At 40.4% G+C, this 17,127-nt stretch overlaps 1 protein-coding gene across 4 annotated transcripts in view; it reads left to right on the top strand.

Moving 5' to 3' along the window:
• The window catches only part of FKBP5 (FKBP prolyl isomerase 5), a 112,748-nt gene that overhangs the window by 51,884 nt on the left and 43,737 nt on the right, over nucleotides 1-17,127 (top strand). For all 4 annotated transcript variants that reach the window (XR_004438681.1, XM_033216929.1, XM_033216930.1 and 1 more), the window contains exons 3-5: nucleotides 1,417-1,561; nucleotides 14,671-14,813; nucleotides 15,699-15,813. Coding sequence is in view for 3 of the 4 variants with exons in the window: in XM_033216929.1 (XP_033072820.1) it covers nucleotides 1,417-1,561; nucleotides 14,671-14,813; nucleotides 15,699-15,813 (403 nt within the window). In the remaining variant the exon portion in view is untranslated. The remainder of the gene's footprint in view (nucleotides 1-1,416; nucleotides 1,562-14,670; nucleotides 14,814-15,698; nucleotides 15,814-17,127) is intronic.

Below are 17,127 nucleotides of genomic sequence, written 5' to 3'. Positions count from 1 at the left end.
CATCGTCTGTTATCTACCAAAAATGATTAATTTGGCATAGATGATTGACAAATTACACCATCACACACCTGGATTTGATTTTCTTTTCCCAGAACTGACCAACTACATTAGCAGCTTGCTCTGCCAAGAGCAAAATAAATACACTGGATTTTACAATAGCTAAATACTTTACTAGAAAACAAGTTATTCAGTATCATATCAAACTGTGCAGTGATACTCATTTTTTTAACAGATAGACTGTGTGTCAAATAATAGGAAATGTAACCTATTTTACCAGGAAATTGGGCTTTCTGAAAATAAACAAGCAGAATCTATTCAGAAGCTAATGTTTTTAGCAAAGGAGGGAAATAAAACTACATCTTTGAAGTTTTACTTAAGCTTCTTTTTGAATATTTTTAAAAGTCCACCATTCTTTCTGGTCTAAGTCAGTGCGTACATGGACTAGCTCACAAGTCTGTGTTATGAGAGTTTAGTGTCAAAACAGGGCATTAAACCAATGAACAGGATTTATTGGTTAATTCTTTGAATTAGCTGGGTGTGGTGGCGGGCGCTTGTAGTCCCAGCTACTCGGGAGGCTGAGGCAGGAGAATGGTGTGAACCCAGGAGGCAGAGCTTGCAGTGAGCCAAGATCGTGCCATTGCACGCCAGCCTGGGTGACGAGCAAGACTCTGTCTCAAAAAAAAAAAAATACTTTTTTACTAAATATGTATAGATACGTCATATAAACAAAAGCTCTTTGGAGTCCTCAATTTTTAAGGTGTTATGGGGTCCTGAGGAAAAAAGGTTGAGAACTACTTTTTTCAAGTATTAAGTATGATTTTTACTAATTTATTTTCTTTTTTTTTTTTTTTTTTTTTTTTTTTGAGGCGGAGTCTCGCTCTGTCGCCCAGGCTGGAGTGCAGTGGCCGGATCTCAGCTCACTGCAAGCTCCGCCTCCCGGGTTTACGCCATTCTCCTGCCTCAGCCTCCCGAGTAGCTGGGACTACAGGCGCCCGCCACCTCGCCCGGCTAGTTTTTGTATTTTTTTTTTTAGTAGAGACGGGGTTTCACAGTGTTCGCCAGGATGGTCTCGATCTCCTGACCTCGTGATCCGCCCGTCTCGGCCTCCCAAAGTGCTGGGATTACAGGCTTGAGCCACCGCGCCCGGCCACTAATTTATTTTCAAATGCCTTTTTTTTTTGAGGAATAAATAGTATGATTACCAATAAAAGTAGCTATAACATAAGAGTAGGTTGGTAAAGTACAGTTTTCTAACAGTGAGTTATTGTGAGGAATGAAGGAAGGCATTAGAAAGAATGGATAATAGTATATTTGCATATCTGCCTGGATGTCTTGGGATGGACTGTGTGACCTTTTTATTCTCTGATTACAAGTAAAAAGTTTCACCTCCGTTTTCTTAATGTTTGTCTTTTCTAGATTGTCAAAAGAGTGGGGAATGGTGAGGAAACGCCGATGATTGGAGACAAAGTTTATGTCCATTACAAAGGAAAATTGTCAAATGGAAAGAAGTTTGATTCCAGTCATGATAGAAGTGAACCATTTGTCTTTAGTCTTGGCAAAAGTAAGAGGGTATTTTTTTGAGTTGTGTTTTACTTAGCTTTATTATATTTGCAATATATAGGAGCAGAGGATTCTATCCTTTCTAAAAGTAAAGATATTTTAGAATAGTAGTACTCAAAGAATGGTCTGAGAATCCCTAGGGCTCCCTGAGATCCTTTTAGGGGGTCCCAAATGTCATTTCTTTTCATAACAATAGTAAGATATTATTTGGCTTTTTACTGTATTGACATCTGCACTGATGGTACAAAAGCTGCAGTGGTAAAAAACTGCTGGTTCCTTAACACAAATCAAGGCAGTGGTAACCAGCTCTTCCAGTAGTCATGGTATTTTCCACTGCCACTCCTTCACTATTTACATAAGAGGAAAAGCTAGTTTCACATAAGAATGTCCTGATAAAGAAGTAAAAATTGGCCGGGCGTGGTGGCTCAAGCCTGTAATCCCAGCACTTTGGGAGGCCGAGACGGGCGGATCACGAGGTCAGGAGATCGAGACCATCCTGGCTAATATGGTGAAACCCCGTCTCTACTAAAAAATACAAAAAGCTAGCCGGGCGAGGTGGCTGGCGCCTGTAGTCCCAGCTGCTCGGGAGGCTGAGGCAGGAGAATGGCGTAAACCCGGGAGGCGGAGCTTGCAGTGAGCTGAGATCCGGCCACTGCACTCCAGCCCAGGCGACAGAGCGAGACTCCGTCTCAAAAAAAAAAAAAAAAAAGAAGTAAAAATTATTAGCTTTATTAAAACCCAATCCTTGAGTTTCACATCCCTTTGATATTCTGTGACAGGAAGGGATGCACATATAGAGCACTTCTGTACCCCAAAATATGATGGTTGTCTCAAGGAAAAGTACTTGTCCTCTTGTTTTAGTGAGATCTGAACTAACTGCATTTATTTCATGAAATACCATTTTTACTTGAAAGGGCAAATCTGCTTATGCAGACTTGATTCAGTATTTGGCAGGTGTTTTTCTGAGAATGAATGGAGTGAATCTGTCACTTCAAGGAAAAACAACTGACAATGTTTTTTGCCATTAAGTTTTCAAGTAAAAATTATAGTTTAGGAGAACTTGTATTTACCACTGTGTGCTTGACAGCTTCCAAAGACTTCTGATGAGATCGGTGGGTATTAATGAATGTGGTTTTAAATATACAATGAAATGTGTCCACATTTGGAAGATCTGTATAACTAAGAACCAATATTTTCTCAGTGACCAATGCAAGATGTTACAAGATCATGTGTGAATAAACAATTCATTCAAAGTTAGACAACAGATTTTAATTTAACAGTATGAAAAGTTCACTGATACACTTTCAGTTTCCACATTGTAATTGACTTTTATGAAACTTACAACTTGTACAGTTTTGATGTAGTATCAGATAATTATATTCACAATTATCTAAAAAGTTATTAAAGGGCTCCTATCCTTTTCAACTATCTGTGGGTTTGGATTTTTTTTTTCATGTACTTCAGCCAAAATTGCAGCAGATGAATGCAGAAATAGATATGAGAATCTGGTTGTCTTGTGTTACAAGTCAAACATACTTCTACATGTATAGCATTCTAAAACAATGACACTTGTCTCACCAATTTTTTTTTTGTTTTGGAAAATACAAAATATAAAAATACCTTGTACAAAATTAAATTACTTACATTAACATGGGGTTATTCTAAAATTAATTATTAAATAACTGCTTTTGTCCGGGTGCGGTGGCTCACGCCTGTAATCCCAGCACTTCGGGAGGCCGAGGTGGGCGGATCATGAGGTCAGGAGACCGAGACCATCCTGGCTAACACCGTGTTAGAAGGGTCTCTCTTCTTGTGCTTAGTGGGCATTTGTTAGCCAGGATGGTCTCGATCTCCTGACCTCGTGATCCACCCACCTCGGCCTCCCAAAGTGCCGGGATTACAGGCATGAACCATCGCACCCGGCCTCAATCTTACTATTTTTTTGGTTCTTTGTACAATTAGTATAATTTAGGTGACAATCATATTAACATTTGTGTCAAAGCTACTTTGAATGGTTTTTTTTTTTATTGAGGTATTATTTACATATAATAAAGTTTACCCTTTTAAGTATATAGTTTGATGAATTTTGATAATAGTTCTATAACTACCACCAATCAAAATATAAAACAATTTCTTTACCTTAAAAAGTATTTTTATGTCCTTTTGCAGTCATTTTCCTTCCTGGACTCTGAGCCCCAGGCAGTCACTAACTTGGTTTCTGTTCCTATAATTTTGCCTCTTGTAGAATTTCGTATAGACAGAATCTTGTATTATCTTTGGTATTTGACTTCTTTCACTTAACATAATGACTTTGGGATTCTTGCATCTTGAATTCCTGAGAAGTATTCCACAATTTGGGAATGCCACAGTTTGTTCACCCATTCAAAAACAGGACATTTGGTGGTTTGCAATTTGGGGCTATTCAGTGTTTCATATCCTTGCTAACATGTAGTATTGTCGATCTTTTTAACTTTAGCCATTCTAGTAAGTATGAAGTAGTATCTCACCTTGGGTTTTGTTTGCATTTCTCTGATGACTAGTGATGATTGAGGGTCTCCCTTCTTGTACTTAGTGGGCATTTGTATGTTTTCTTTTGTAAAGTGTCTGTTCAGATCTTCTGCCCATTTTAAAACATCGGTTGTTTGTCTTATTGAGTTGTACTTAAAAGGGCAAGCACTTTGGCAAATATGATCTCCCAGTCTATCTTGCCTTTTTATTTTCTTAATTGGTCTTTGGAGAAGTAGACGTTTTTACTTCTGATGAGGTCAGTTTTATCAATTTTTTTCTTTTATGGTTTGGTTACCTACTGTTATTAACCATTTTTGGTTTGATGTGATTTTTTGTTTACTATATTACAGACTAAGGTACAGAAAAGCTTGGTAAATTGCCCAAGGCTATACAGTAAGTGGCAGAGCCAGGATTCAAATCCAGATAGTCTTTCTTATGTTAGATCTTAAGGTTTAAAACATAGCCCAAACCAGGTATAGAAATGAAGTAGGTCCTGGTTAGCAGTATTTATCGAGTGCCTGATATACAGTAGAAATTTCTCTGTTTTTTGAGACGGAGTCTCGCTCTCGCTCAGGCTGGAATGCAGTGGTGTGATCTTGGCTCACTGCAACCTCTGTCTCCCGGGTTCAAGTGATTCTCCTGCCTCAGCCTCCTGAGTAGCTGGGATTACAGGTGTACACCACCATGCCTGCCTAATTTTTGTATTTTTAGTAGACGGGGTTTCACCACGTTGGCCAGGATGGTCTCTATCTCCTGACCTTGTGATCTGCCCACCTTGGCCTCCCAAAGTGCTGGGATTACAGGTGTGAGCCACTGTGCCCGGCCACAGAAGACATTTCTTACCAGTAATGATATGTCATAGTAAGGTTTATCAAAAGTGCTAGCGTTTGTGTTGGCTCGCTCTCTCTCTCTCTTCCTCCTTCCTCCTTCTCTCTCTCTTTGTCTCCAGAGACTTGCTCTGTTATCGGAGCTGGAATGCATCATAACTCACTACAGCATTGAACTTCTAGGCTTCAGTGATCCTCCTGCCTCAGCCTCCCAGAGTGCTGGGATTACAAGCATGAGTCACTGCCCTCAGCCAATATGTTCTTAATATCTGTTTACTTTTTTTTACATTCAGTTTAGGAGCATTCAGGAGATTTGTAAGGAAAGCTTTTAGGCTAAAATATTTAATTTTTCTAATTGTCCCCAAAAGTGTGAGCCAGAAAGACAGCAAACTTTAAGAAAGTACTTACTTTGATTTTTCCTGGTACTTTGCGATACAGGAGGAATGCTTCCAGTTTCCACTGCTGAGTGGATATCAGGGAGGAGCTGATTTAGGCTGTGAAAAGCTGAGCAAATTTCTCACTCCATTTAAATTCGATATTACATCATGTCTTTGTTCTTTTTTTGAGTACAATATTGTGGTGCTATAGTTCTTTGCAAAGAGTAATTAAAACATGACCCCTGCCTTCAAGTGTAACAATTTAGTCTGGCAGAGTTGATCCTTAAGACTGTCCCAGGACAGATAATGCCACCATATCTGTTTTCTTTCCCTTTTCCCTTTTTTTTTTTTTTTTTAATTATAAACCTTGCAGGTGGGGAGAGATTATCCTATGATTAGTTTTCTTAGTAGTTAGAGAAATGACAAAAATACAATGTAATATAAGATATGAACACTTTAAAAGAGTCTTAAACATAAATTACTGTAATCTCAGCAGTTTGGGAGGCCAAGACAGGAGGATCAGTTGAACCCAAGGGTTCAAGACCAGCCTGGACAACGTGGTGAAACCCCATCTCTACAAAAAATACAAAAATTAGCCAGGCGTGGTGGTGCCAGCTTACTCAGGAGGCTGAGATGGGAAGATCATTGGAGCCCAGGAGGTCAAGGCTGCAGTGAGCTGTGATCACACGCCTTCACTCCAGCCTGGGTGACAGAGCGAGACGCTGACTCAAACAAAACAAAGTACATAAATTAATTTGTTTAATTCATGATTAGTTACTATTGGTAGGGGGTAGGGATGATTATTAGAGCCCTTTTGTAGCTATTTTAAAATAAAACTAGTGGCTCATGCCTATAATCCCAGCACTTTGGGAGGCCGAGGCGGGCAGATCACCTGAGGTTCGAGGTTCAAGACCAGCCTGGCCAACATAGTGAAACCCTGTCTCTACTACAAATACAAAAATTAGCTGGTGTGGTGGCATATGCCTGTAATCCCAGACTACTGGGGAGGCTGAGGCAGGAGAATCACTTGAGCCCAGGAGGTAGAAGTTACAGTAAGCCAAGATTGTGCCACTGCACTCCAGCCTGGGCGACAGAGTGAGACTCTGTCTCAAAAAACTAAAAACAAAAACAAAAAAACCTAAAATATATGAGGAAAAAGTATACAGGAAAAATAATTTGCTTTGTTTAGTGTAAAAAGAAGAAAGGATGTCTGTATTATCTATTATATGAGGTTTTTATTAACAAAATTAGTAGAATATGCAAGTAGTTAAAATAGACATCAGAAATTGGTACTAATTAGTAGAATATGCAAGTACTTAAAATAGAGATCAGAAATTGGTACTAAGTCCTAGGAATCCCTCAAGGAAGGTGAAGCAGGAATGAATAAGATGCACTTTTAATTACCTGAAGCTTAGTAAGTGATTAACCTTAAGTGTTTGTCAACTTTTATATTTTGAAAGGAAATCTTTTACAGTTAAAATATTTACCTTTCTTGTTCTCCTTTACTACTCCCATATGAAAAAGTAATTTTTTTCTGTATGATATGGTGTAGCTTTCATCCTATAGTGTGTTCAGTATGCTCATATTCAAATGTAAATGTACATTTAAAAGGTAGTGATTTTTCAACAAGGGTGCCAAGACCATTCATTGGGAGAAAGGACAGTCTTTTCAACAAATGGTGTTGGAAAAGCTAGATATCCAGATGTAAAAGAGTGAAATTGGGTCCTTATCTTACACCATCTACAAAAATTAACTCAAAATGGATCAAAGACCTAAACGCAAGATCTAAACCTATAAAACTCCCATAAGAATATGGAGGAAGGCCAGGCACAGTGGCTTACACCTGTAATGCCAGCACTTTGGGAGGCCAAGGCAGGCGGATCACCTGAGGTTTAGGAGTTCAAGTTCAAGACCAGCCCTGACCAACATGGTGAAACCCGTCTCTACTAAAAAAAAAAAAAAAAAAAAAAAAGCTGGGCATGGTGGCGCATGCCTGTTGTCCCAGCTACTTGGGAGACCGAGGCAGGAGAATTGCTTGAACCCGGGAAGCAGAGGTTGCAGTGAGCCAAGATCACACCATTGCACTCCAGCCTAGGCAGCAAGAATGAAACATCTCAAAAAAATAAATAAATAAATGAAGAATATGGAGGAAAGGCTTCCTGACACTGGATTTTGCAGTGGTTTCTTGGCATGACATCAAAAGTACAGGCAACAAAAGTAAAACAATTAAACATAAATTACTGGACATCATAAATTAAATTGGAATACATCAAAATTTAAAACTTTTGTGCATCACACAGTAACCGAATGAAAGGCAGCCTATGGAATGGGAGAAAAATATTTGCAAATCTTATGTCTGATAAGGGGTTAATACCCAGAATACACAAACAACTCCTATAACTCAACAAAAACAACAACATAGCCCAATTAAAAAATATGTCAAGGACCAGTTGCAGTGGCCATACCTGTAATCTCAGCATTTTGGGAGACCTAGGTGGGAGGATTATTTAGAGGCCAGGCTTTCAAAGACCAGTCTGGGCAACATAGTGATACCCTATGTCTAAAAAATTTTTAAAAACTGGGCAGAGGACTTGAAATTTCTTCAAAGAAGATATAAAAATGGACAACAAGCATATGCAAAGATGTTCAACATCACTAATCATTAGGGAAATTCAAGTCAAAACCACAGTGAAATACCACCCTCATACCGGTTAGAATGGGTACTATCAAAAAAACAAAACAACAAGTGTTGATGAGGATGTAGAGAAATTGGAACCCTCATGCATTGGTGGTGGGAATGTAAAATAGTGCAACTGCTGTGGAAAACAGTATGGAAGTTCCTCAGACAATTGAAAATAGGGTTACCATGTTGATCTAGCAATTCTGCTTGTGGGCATATAACCAACAGAATTGAAAGCAGAGTCTTGAAGAGATATTTGTACACTCATGTTTGTAGCAGCATTGTTAACAGCAACCAAAAGGTGGAAGCAACTCAAGTGTCCATCATAGATGCATAGATAAACAAAATGTGATAAAAACGTACAGTGGAATATTTAAGTTTTAAAGAAAAAATCTGGCAGATGCTACAACATGGATGAACCTTGAGGACGTTATACTAAGTGAAGTAATCCAGTGACAGACAAATACTGTCTGATTCCACTTATATGAGTTATCTATCTAGAGTAGTCAAATTCATAAAAACAGAAAGAATAGAAGTTGCCAAAGGTTCGGGAAGGAGGAAATGTTTAATGGGTATAAAATTTTAGTTTTGCAAGACAAAAGAGTTCTGGAGATTGGTTGCATAACAATGTGAATATACTTAAAAATAGTGAACTGTGCACTTTAAAAAATAGCTAAGGTGGTAAATTCTTTTTTTTTTCCCCCCACAATTAAGCATTTTTTTTTAACTCAAGGAGGAAACATTATGTAATCAGAATGTTCTGAAGTGGTCACTATAGTCTTTATTATAAATGAGAGTGTTAAGTGATTAAAATGTTATATCTTAAAATATGTTATATAATTTTTTTAAGCCAGAAGTATTACATTACAGAAGGAAGAAAAAGTATAATAAATTGTTTTTATACTAGGCTTTATATACTTTTAAACTTTTTCACCTGCCTATAGTTACATACATATAAAAAGCATTTAAATTTAGTAATAGCTATATTACACATTTGTGTATATATATATATATTCTCATTTTATATTTTATTACAAATGGAATAAGACTCCTGAAATTGATAAATTGTGTATAAGCTAGTAAAACTGAAGTCTAGATCAAGTGTAAGAATAAATTGACGTTATATATTCTTGGTGTTTTTTTTCTTTTTTTCTTTCTTTTTTTTTTTGAGACGGAGTCTTGCTCTGTTGCCCAGGCTAGAGTGCAGTGGCGCAATCTCGGCTCACTGCAAGCTCTGCCTCCTGGGTTCATGCCATTCTCCTGCCTCAGCCTCCCGAGTAGCTGGGACTACAAGCCCCTGCTACCACGCCCGGCTAATTTTTTATTTTATTTTATTTTTTTGAGACGGAGTCTCGCTCTGCCGCCCAGGCTGGAGTGCAGTGGCTGGATCTCAGCTCACTGCAAGCTCCGCCTCCTGGGTTTACGCCATTCTCCTGCCTCAGCCTCCCGAGTAGCTTGGACTACAGGCGCCCGCCACCTCGCCCGGCTAGTTTTTTGTATTTTTTTTAATAGAGACGGGGTTTCACCGTGTTAGCCAGGATGGTCTCGATCTCCTGACCTCGTGATCCGCCCATCTCGGCCTCCCAAAGTGCTGGGATTACAGGCTTGAGCCACCGCGCCCGGCCAATTTTTTATATTTTTAGTAGAGACGGGTTTCACCCTGTTAGCCAGAATGGTCTTGATCCCCTGACCTTGTGATCTGCCTGCCTTGGACTCCCAAAGTGCTGGGATTACAGGCATGAGCCACCGCGCCCGGCCTGTTCTTGGTATATTTTACCTATGACTGAGATCCTAAAGATGCAGAATCTTTAAAATGTTTATGCTTTGGGGGTTGGGCATGGTGGCTCACACCTGTAATCCCAGCACTTTGGGAGGCCGAGGTGGGCAGACCACTTGAGGTCAGGAGTTTGAGACCAGCCTGACCAACATGGTGAAACCCCATCTCTACTAAAAATACAAAAATTACCTAAGCATAGTAGCACATGCCTGTAATCCCAGCTACTTGGGAGGCTGAGGCACGAGAATCGCTTGAACCCAGGAGGCAGAGGTTGCAATGAGCAAAGATTGTGCCACTGCACTGCAGCCTGGACAACAAAGTGAGACCCTATCTCAAAAAAAAGGAAAGTATTTATGCTTTTGGTGCAGTAATTTTACCTCTAGGAATTTAAGGAAATGTGGTGTAGAAGCTTGCTTAACCTACTCCAGACTAATTGATGCTCTCCATTCTATTTGCAAATATACTGAGTGATACAACTGGTTTCCTGTTCTGCGGTGTGGTCCCACACACTGCTTCCATCAGTTGAGTGGGCCTTGTCAGTGCCCTGCAGCCGCAGACCACTAGGAATACACCTATAGTTGAACACGTTGGTTCATTACTTGCGAGGGAGGATACACACCATGCAAACTGTGGAGTATCTCAGTAAGAGTGTTAGAAGGAATATTTTATAGGACTTGGGCTTGTATTAGGTGATTTTGGGGAGTTTTAAGAAAGCAGAGCTTTCTCAGATGCTGTTAGGATGTGGGTTGATTTATGTTTGGGTATCTTAATAAATCTTATTAGGAAATGGGCCAACTAGAGTGAGACCAAAGCTAGAACTGGTAGAGAAGCAGCAGTCACTCATATTAGCCAGGAGAGGGGGATGTTTGGTATTTTGTAAAATGCACAGTGACCTTGTTTTTCTCCTCTGGGCTTAGACAAAAAAAAAAAAATTTTTTTTTCTTTTTTGAAATGGGACTGGAGTGCAGTGGCGTGATCTCAGCTCACTGCAACCTCCACCTCCCAGGTTCAAGCAATTCTCCTGCCTCAGCCTCCCAAGTAGCTGGGATTACAGGCATGTGCCACCACGCCCTGCTAATTTTTACATTTTTAGTAGAGACAGGGTTTCACCATGTTGGCCAGGCTGGTCTCGAACTCCTGACCTCAGGTGATCCACTCGCCTCAGCCTTCCAAAGTGCTGGGATTACAGGTGTGAGCCATCACGCCCAGCCAGACAAAATTTTGAAGTATTTTTGTTTTGTCTCACTTGGACACAGTCTCAGAGTGACCTTGTCTCGTTGATATTTTGCAAGATTGTTTATGTCCCACAGGAGAATAATATGGCCTCCCTGTGATCCCTAGGCCAGCTTCAAACAACACTGAGGTCTAGCTGTAAGTGTTCAAGCAGTTTCCAGATGTTGGGGAGGCTACTTTTTCTTTCTCAAACTCTTGTTAAGAATCAGTTGAAGCCAAGTGCCTGTAGTCTCAGCCACTCAGATGCTGAGGTGGGAGGATCCCTTGAGCCAGGAGTTTGAATCCAGCCTGAGCAACATAGCAAGACCCTGTCTCTTAAAAATGAAAAAAACTGGGCTGATGCAATGGCTCACACCTATAGTCCCAGCACTTTGGAAAGCTGAAGCAGGAGTATCACTTGAGGCTAGGAGTTCAAGACCAACCTGGGAAATGTAGCAAGACTCCATATCTACAGAAAAATTTAAAATTATGGTGGTATTCACCTGTAGTCCTAGCTACTAGGGAAGCTGAGGCAGGAGGTTCTCTTGAGCCCAGGAGTTCAAGACCAGCCTGGGCAACATGGTGAGACTCTGTCTACAAAAAAAAAAAAAGAAGAAGAAGAAAATGAACCCAATGTGGTAGCACATGTCTGAGGTCCCAGCTACTTGGGGGGCTAAGGTGGGAGGACTGCTTGAGCCTGGGGTTGAGGATGCAGTAAGCGATACTCATACCACTGCACTCCAGTCTGTGTGACAGAGCAAGACCCTGGCTCTTAAAAAAAAAAAAAGTAGCCATTTTATAAAGACAGTTGGGCAATAACTATCAAATTTAAAATGCATATCACCTTTGCACTTCCAGGAATTTACCCTCCAAATATATTTATGCAAAGTAGGCAAACATAAATGGACAAGTAGTCTCATTAGATTACTGTTGGTAATATATGCATCAATAGGAGATTGTTGTATTATACACCCGATAATGTTTTTCCTTTATCAAATACATATTATGTGCCAGGCACCATGCCATGCATTTGATGTGTTTTGTCTAATAATTCTTAAAACAACTGAAAATATATGGCAAGTACTGTTATTATCTACATTTTGCAGGTGAGGAGACTGCAGCACAGAGATTAAGTAACTTGCACAAGTTTACACAGATAGTAAAAGGCAAACTGGGTATTCAAATCCAGGTAGTCTGAGGTTAGAGTATGCTGCATTTTTGACCTCTAAAATGTACATCTTCCTTTCTACTGTTGGAGAAAGAGGATGAAGATATATATTAAATGAAAAAGTAGTTCAGAACTGAATGTCTAGTTCACTGTCATTTGTGTTTTAAATTTTTTTTAAAAAGGTACAGCACACAGTAGGATACCAAAGAAACAAAACAGTGACTTGTAAGGAACAAATGGATGGCCTTTCCGCTTTCACTTTCCATCTCTTTCATGGGTGTTTTAATAATAGGCATGTATTACTTGAATAACTTTTTTTTTTTTTTTTTAAGAGACAGGGTCTTACTCTGTCACCTAGGCTGGAGTGCAGTGACACAATCATTGCTCACTGTAGCCTCTTACTCCTGGGCTCTAGCTATTCTCCTGTCTTAACCTCCAAAGTATCTGGAACTACAAGCATGTGCCACCATGCTGCACTAATTTTTTAAATTTTTGTAGAGATGGAGTTTCACTGTGTTGCCCTGGCCCGTCTTAAAACTCTTGGGCTCAAGTGGATGCTCCCACTTGGCCTCCCAAAATGCTGAGATTACAGGTATGAGCCACTGTTCCTGGCCACTTAACATATATTTTTAACTGAAATAAATGTAGCTGACATTTGGAAAAGTTGTAATATTTAATGAAGATTAAGCTAAAATCGTGAATGCCAAATGGTTTATCCATCCCTGCTTACATACTGTTATGTAGGATTTCCCTTGTCCTAATATCCTACCACCAGCTCACTTCAAATTCACTTCCTCTGGGGTTCATCTCTTATCTGATCCCACTTTGAATACTTACATTTTTGTTTTTGTGTTTTGAGACAGGACAGGGTCTCCACTCTGCTGCCCAGGCTGGAGTGCAGTGGCATGATCTCAGCTCACTGAAACCTCGACCTCCTGGGCTCAAGCAATCCTCCCTCTTCAGCCTCCTGAGTAGCTGGCAAGCACCACCACGCCTGGCTCATTTTTTCAATTTTTTTTTTGTGGAGATGGGGTTTCAGCATGTTGCCTGGGCTGGTCTCAAACTCTTGAGCTCAAGAGATCTGCCCACCTTGGCCTCCCAAAGTGCTGGGATTACAGGCGTGAGCCAACGTGCCCAACCCCCAGATACTTAATGTTTTTGATTAACAAAGTACCTCATTTGTAATTTAGCCTTTTTTTTTTTTTTTTGAGTCAGAGTCTTGCTGTGTTGCCCAGGCTGGAGTGCAGTGGCATGATCTCTACTCACTGCAACCTCCGCCTTCCAGGTTCAAGTGATTCTCCTCCCTCAGCCTCCCAAGTAGTTGGGTTTACAGGCACACACCACCATGCCTGGCTAATTTTTGTATTTTTAGTAGAGACGGGGTTTCACCATGTTGGCCAGGCTGGTCTTGAACTCCTGGCCTCAAGTGATCTACCCGCCTTGGCCTCCTAAAGTGCCAGGATTACAGGCGTGAGCCACCATGCCCCACCAAAATGTAATTAGCCTTTTAAATTGCCTGAATTTTCTATTGTTTCCCAAAGGACTTGATACTGCTTACAGTAAGATAATGATGCACATCATAGGAACTGTAAACATTGAGATTACAATTATATAGCCTAATATAGTCCTACAATTGAGCAGTAAATTTAACTTAGTTTCCTGGAAGTAGGCAAAAAATAAAACATTTTAAATTCTGTAGTTGTGGTTTGACAAAAAGACACATACGTTTTTGTTTAAAGAAACCTTTTTCTGATTCTAAATTTTGTGAAGAAATGTGTTTCATAGACCCTTTTATGCAATTTATACTGTTCTGGTTACTTCTTGTTTTGTTGGGTTTTTTTTTTGTCTACCCAACTAAATTATAAGCTTCCTTAGGACAAACTCTATTTTTCAATACTGTTTTTGTTCTATCTTTGCCTAGAAAATGTGTGCTTATTATAGTTGAAATGATAAATTAAGCAACAATTGCAACACAGCCATATTTCATGGATAATGTTACCACCAGTTTTCAGACTTAATTTTTGAGTAGTTTAGGAATTTATACTACTTTCATCCCTTTCAGCAGGGAATCCTTTTTGAGACAGGTCTCACTCTCACCCAGGCTAGAGTGCAGTGGCATAATCTTGACTCACTGAAGCCTCAACCTCCTGGGCCCCCAGGCTCAAGCAGTCTTCCCACCACAGCCTCCGGAGTAGCTGGGACTATAGGTGTGCACCACTATACCCAGCTATGTTCCTTGGGTTTTTTGTTTTGTTTTGTTTTTGTTTTTAAGAGATGAGGTCTTGCTGTGTTGCCTAGGCTGGTCTCAAACTCCTGGACTCAAGCGATCCTCCCACCTCAGCCTCCCAAAGTGCTGGGCCGATCAACAGGGAATCTTTTATGATAGCCTTGAAAAAAATAATAATTTATTTATTTGTATGTAGCACTCTGTCATCTTGTAGCCCATACTTTCTAGCTGAGTATGTAGTATGAAAAATTGGAAATTTGAACTTTTGTTTTATGAAAGTTAAATATTTTTAAATAGGGCTTATAGCTTTCAACTACCTTTTCCTTTCTCTTAGGCCAAGTTATAAAGGCATGGGACATTGGGGTGGCTACCATGAAGAAAGGAGAGATATGCCATTTACTCTGCAAACCAGAATATGCATATGGCTCGGCTGGCAGTCTCCCTAAAATTCCCTCGAATGCAACTCTCTTTTTTGAGGCAAGTATGTGTGTGATGTTGCCTTGTCAGCATCTGCTCTGCAATAGGAATGGCTTTGAAGCAACAGGCAGTGGGAAAAGGAGCTATAGAGAATCAGATCCAACTTACTTATTTTGGAGCATGGCTTCTTGAATTGTTTCCCACAAACCCAAGGGTGCACGTGCCAGTGCTTTTTGAGAAACGTGTTTCCAGCACAAAAAGGTCATATCCAAATACACAAAAGACTTAGAAATAAAGATTCTGGTCCATGGTGTGAGTGTGACATACTCAAAATTAACCAGAATGCAGGAATGTTGAAATATGCCTATGTCAAGTTGCAGGGTATTTTCACATTATAAAGGTTTATGTCACAGATCTCACTTCTCTAGAAGTGTTTGATGGTGATAAAACATTATTCAACCTGTGTTGAAATTACATATATTTGGCAAAACTTGATTTTTAAGAACCACCCCAGCTAGGTAAAATACACCTTTAATCAGTCGTAGGCCACATTCATGAAATTTATTCTTACATTTTGAGAAGGGAACTCCATAAATCCAGGGTGGGGAAGTTGTGGCCTCAAACAAAATGTTCTACCAGCACCTTGTAGCTCTGGCTTTTTGCCCACAGAGTAGTGTTCCTAGTATTTCCTATCTTTGCACTGCAGTCCCTTAGGATATAGTCTTAGACATTATCATTATGTGAAATTCTTTCCAAGTATGGAAAAGTATAGTGGGGTTTTTTTTTTTTTTGCTACTTTTCCAATAATTAAGATGCATAAATGAATGTATACATTTTAAAACAGCTTTATTTTGTAAAATGAAATAATTGGTTGCCCTTGCCTTCACATACGTTAAATTGGCTTTATTTGGTCTTTTCTCAGCTGAATTCCTTTTTTCTTTCTAGATTGAGCTCCTTGATTTCAAAGGAGAGGACTTATTTGAAGATGGAGGCATTATCCGGAGAACCAAACGGAAAGGAGAGGGATATTCAAATCCAAACGAAGGAGCAACAGTAGAAAGTAAGTATTAAAGTAAGAGGGAACTAGTCCTTAAACACTGGACCATTTATGTGGACGAAATGGAGACTTAAAAAAAAAAATGTTTATGGAAATGAACATATTGGCTGGGCGTGGTGACTCACGCCTGTAATCCCAGCACTTTGGGAGGTCGAGGCGGGCGGATTGCCTGAGCTCAGGAGTTTAAGACCAGCCTGGCTAGCATGGCGAAACCCCATCTCTACTAAAAATACAAAAAAACTAGCCAGGCGTGGTGGTGCACGCCTGTAATCCCAGCTCCTTGGGAGGCTGAGGCACAAGAAGCACTTGAACCCGGGAGGTGGGGTTTGCAGTGAGCCAAGATCGTGCTACTGCACTCCAGCCTGGGTGACCAGCCTGGGTGACAGAGCGAGACTCTGCCTCAGAAAAAAAAAAAAAAAAGGATTGAATATATCTCAAAGATAGTCTTAGCTGGGCACAGTGGCTCACGCCTGTAATTCCAGCACTTTGGGAGGCTGAGGCCGGAGGATCTCTTGAGCTTAGGAATGCGACAGCAAGGGCAACATAGTGAGGCCCCATCTCTACTAAAAAGCATCAAGAGAATTAGTCAAGTGTGGTGACACGTCCCTGTAGTCCCAGCTACTTAGGAGGCTGAGGTGGAAGAATCACTTGAGCTCTGGAGATAAACGCTACAGTAGAGAGCCGTGATTGTGCCATTGCGCTCCGCCTGGACAACAGCGAGATTCTGTGGGAAAAAAAAAAAAAAAAAAAGTCTGGGCGCGGTGTCTCACGCCTCTAATCCCAGCACTTTGGGAGGCCGAGGCGGCCAGATCACGAGGTCAGGAGATCGAGACCAGCCTGCCCAACACGGGGAAACCCCGTCTCTACCAAAAATACAAAAAATTAGCCAGGCATGGTGGAGGGCACCTGTAGTCCCAGCTACCCGGGAGGCTGAGGCAGGAGAATGGCGTGAACCTGGGAGGCCGAGCTTGCGGTGAGCCGATATGGCGCCACTGCACTCCAGCCTGGGAGACAGCGAGACTCCTGTTTCAAAAAAAAAAAAAAAAGAATAGTTTCAGGTTCAACATTTATTTAATAATTTTATTTAGTAAATATTAATTTAACATCTACGTGCCAGGCATGCTACCAGCCTCTACCAACTCAAAAATGAATACAAGTAATTCCATCCACAAGAAATTCTCAATCTATGAACTCTTTGATGTGCCAACAACTATATTAGTTGCCCGATATATTTGTTCGTTTATTTCTCACAGCCTTAAGAGGTAAAATTTCCTGTCCCCAGATAAGAAAAGTTAATTCAGGCCGGGCGCGGTGGCT

This window comes from Trachypithecus francoisi, unplaced genomic scaffold, assembly GCF_009764315.1.
Source record: "Trachypithecus francoisi isolate TF-2019V2 unplaced genomic scaffold, Tfra_2.0 Lachesis_group10, whole genome shotgun sequence".
NCBI lineage: Eukaryota > Metazoa > Chordata > Mammalia > Primates > Cercopithecidae > Trachypithecus > Trachypithecus francoisi.
This window is presented reverse-complemented; position numbering and strand designations above follow the sequence as displayed.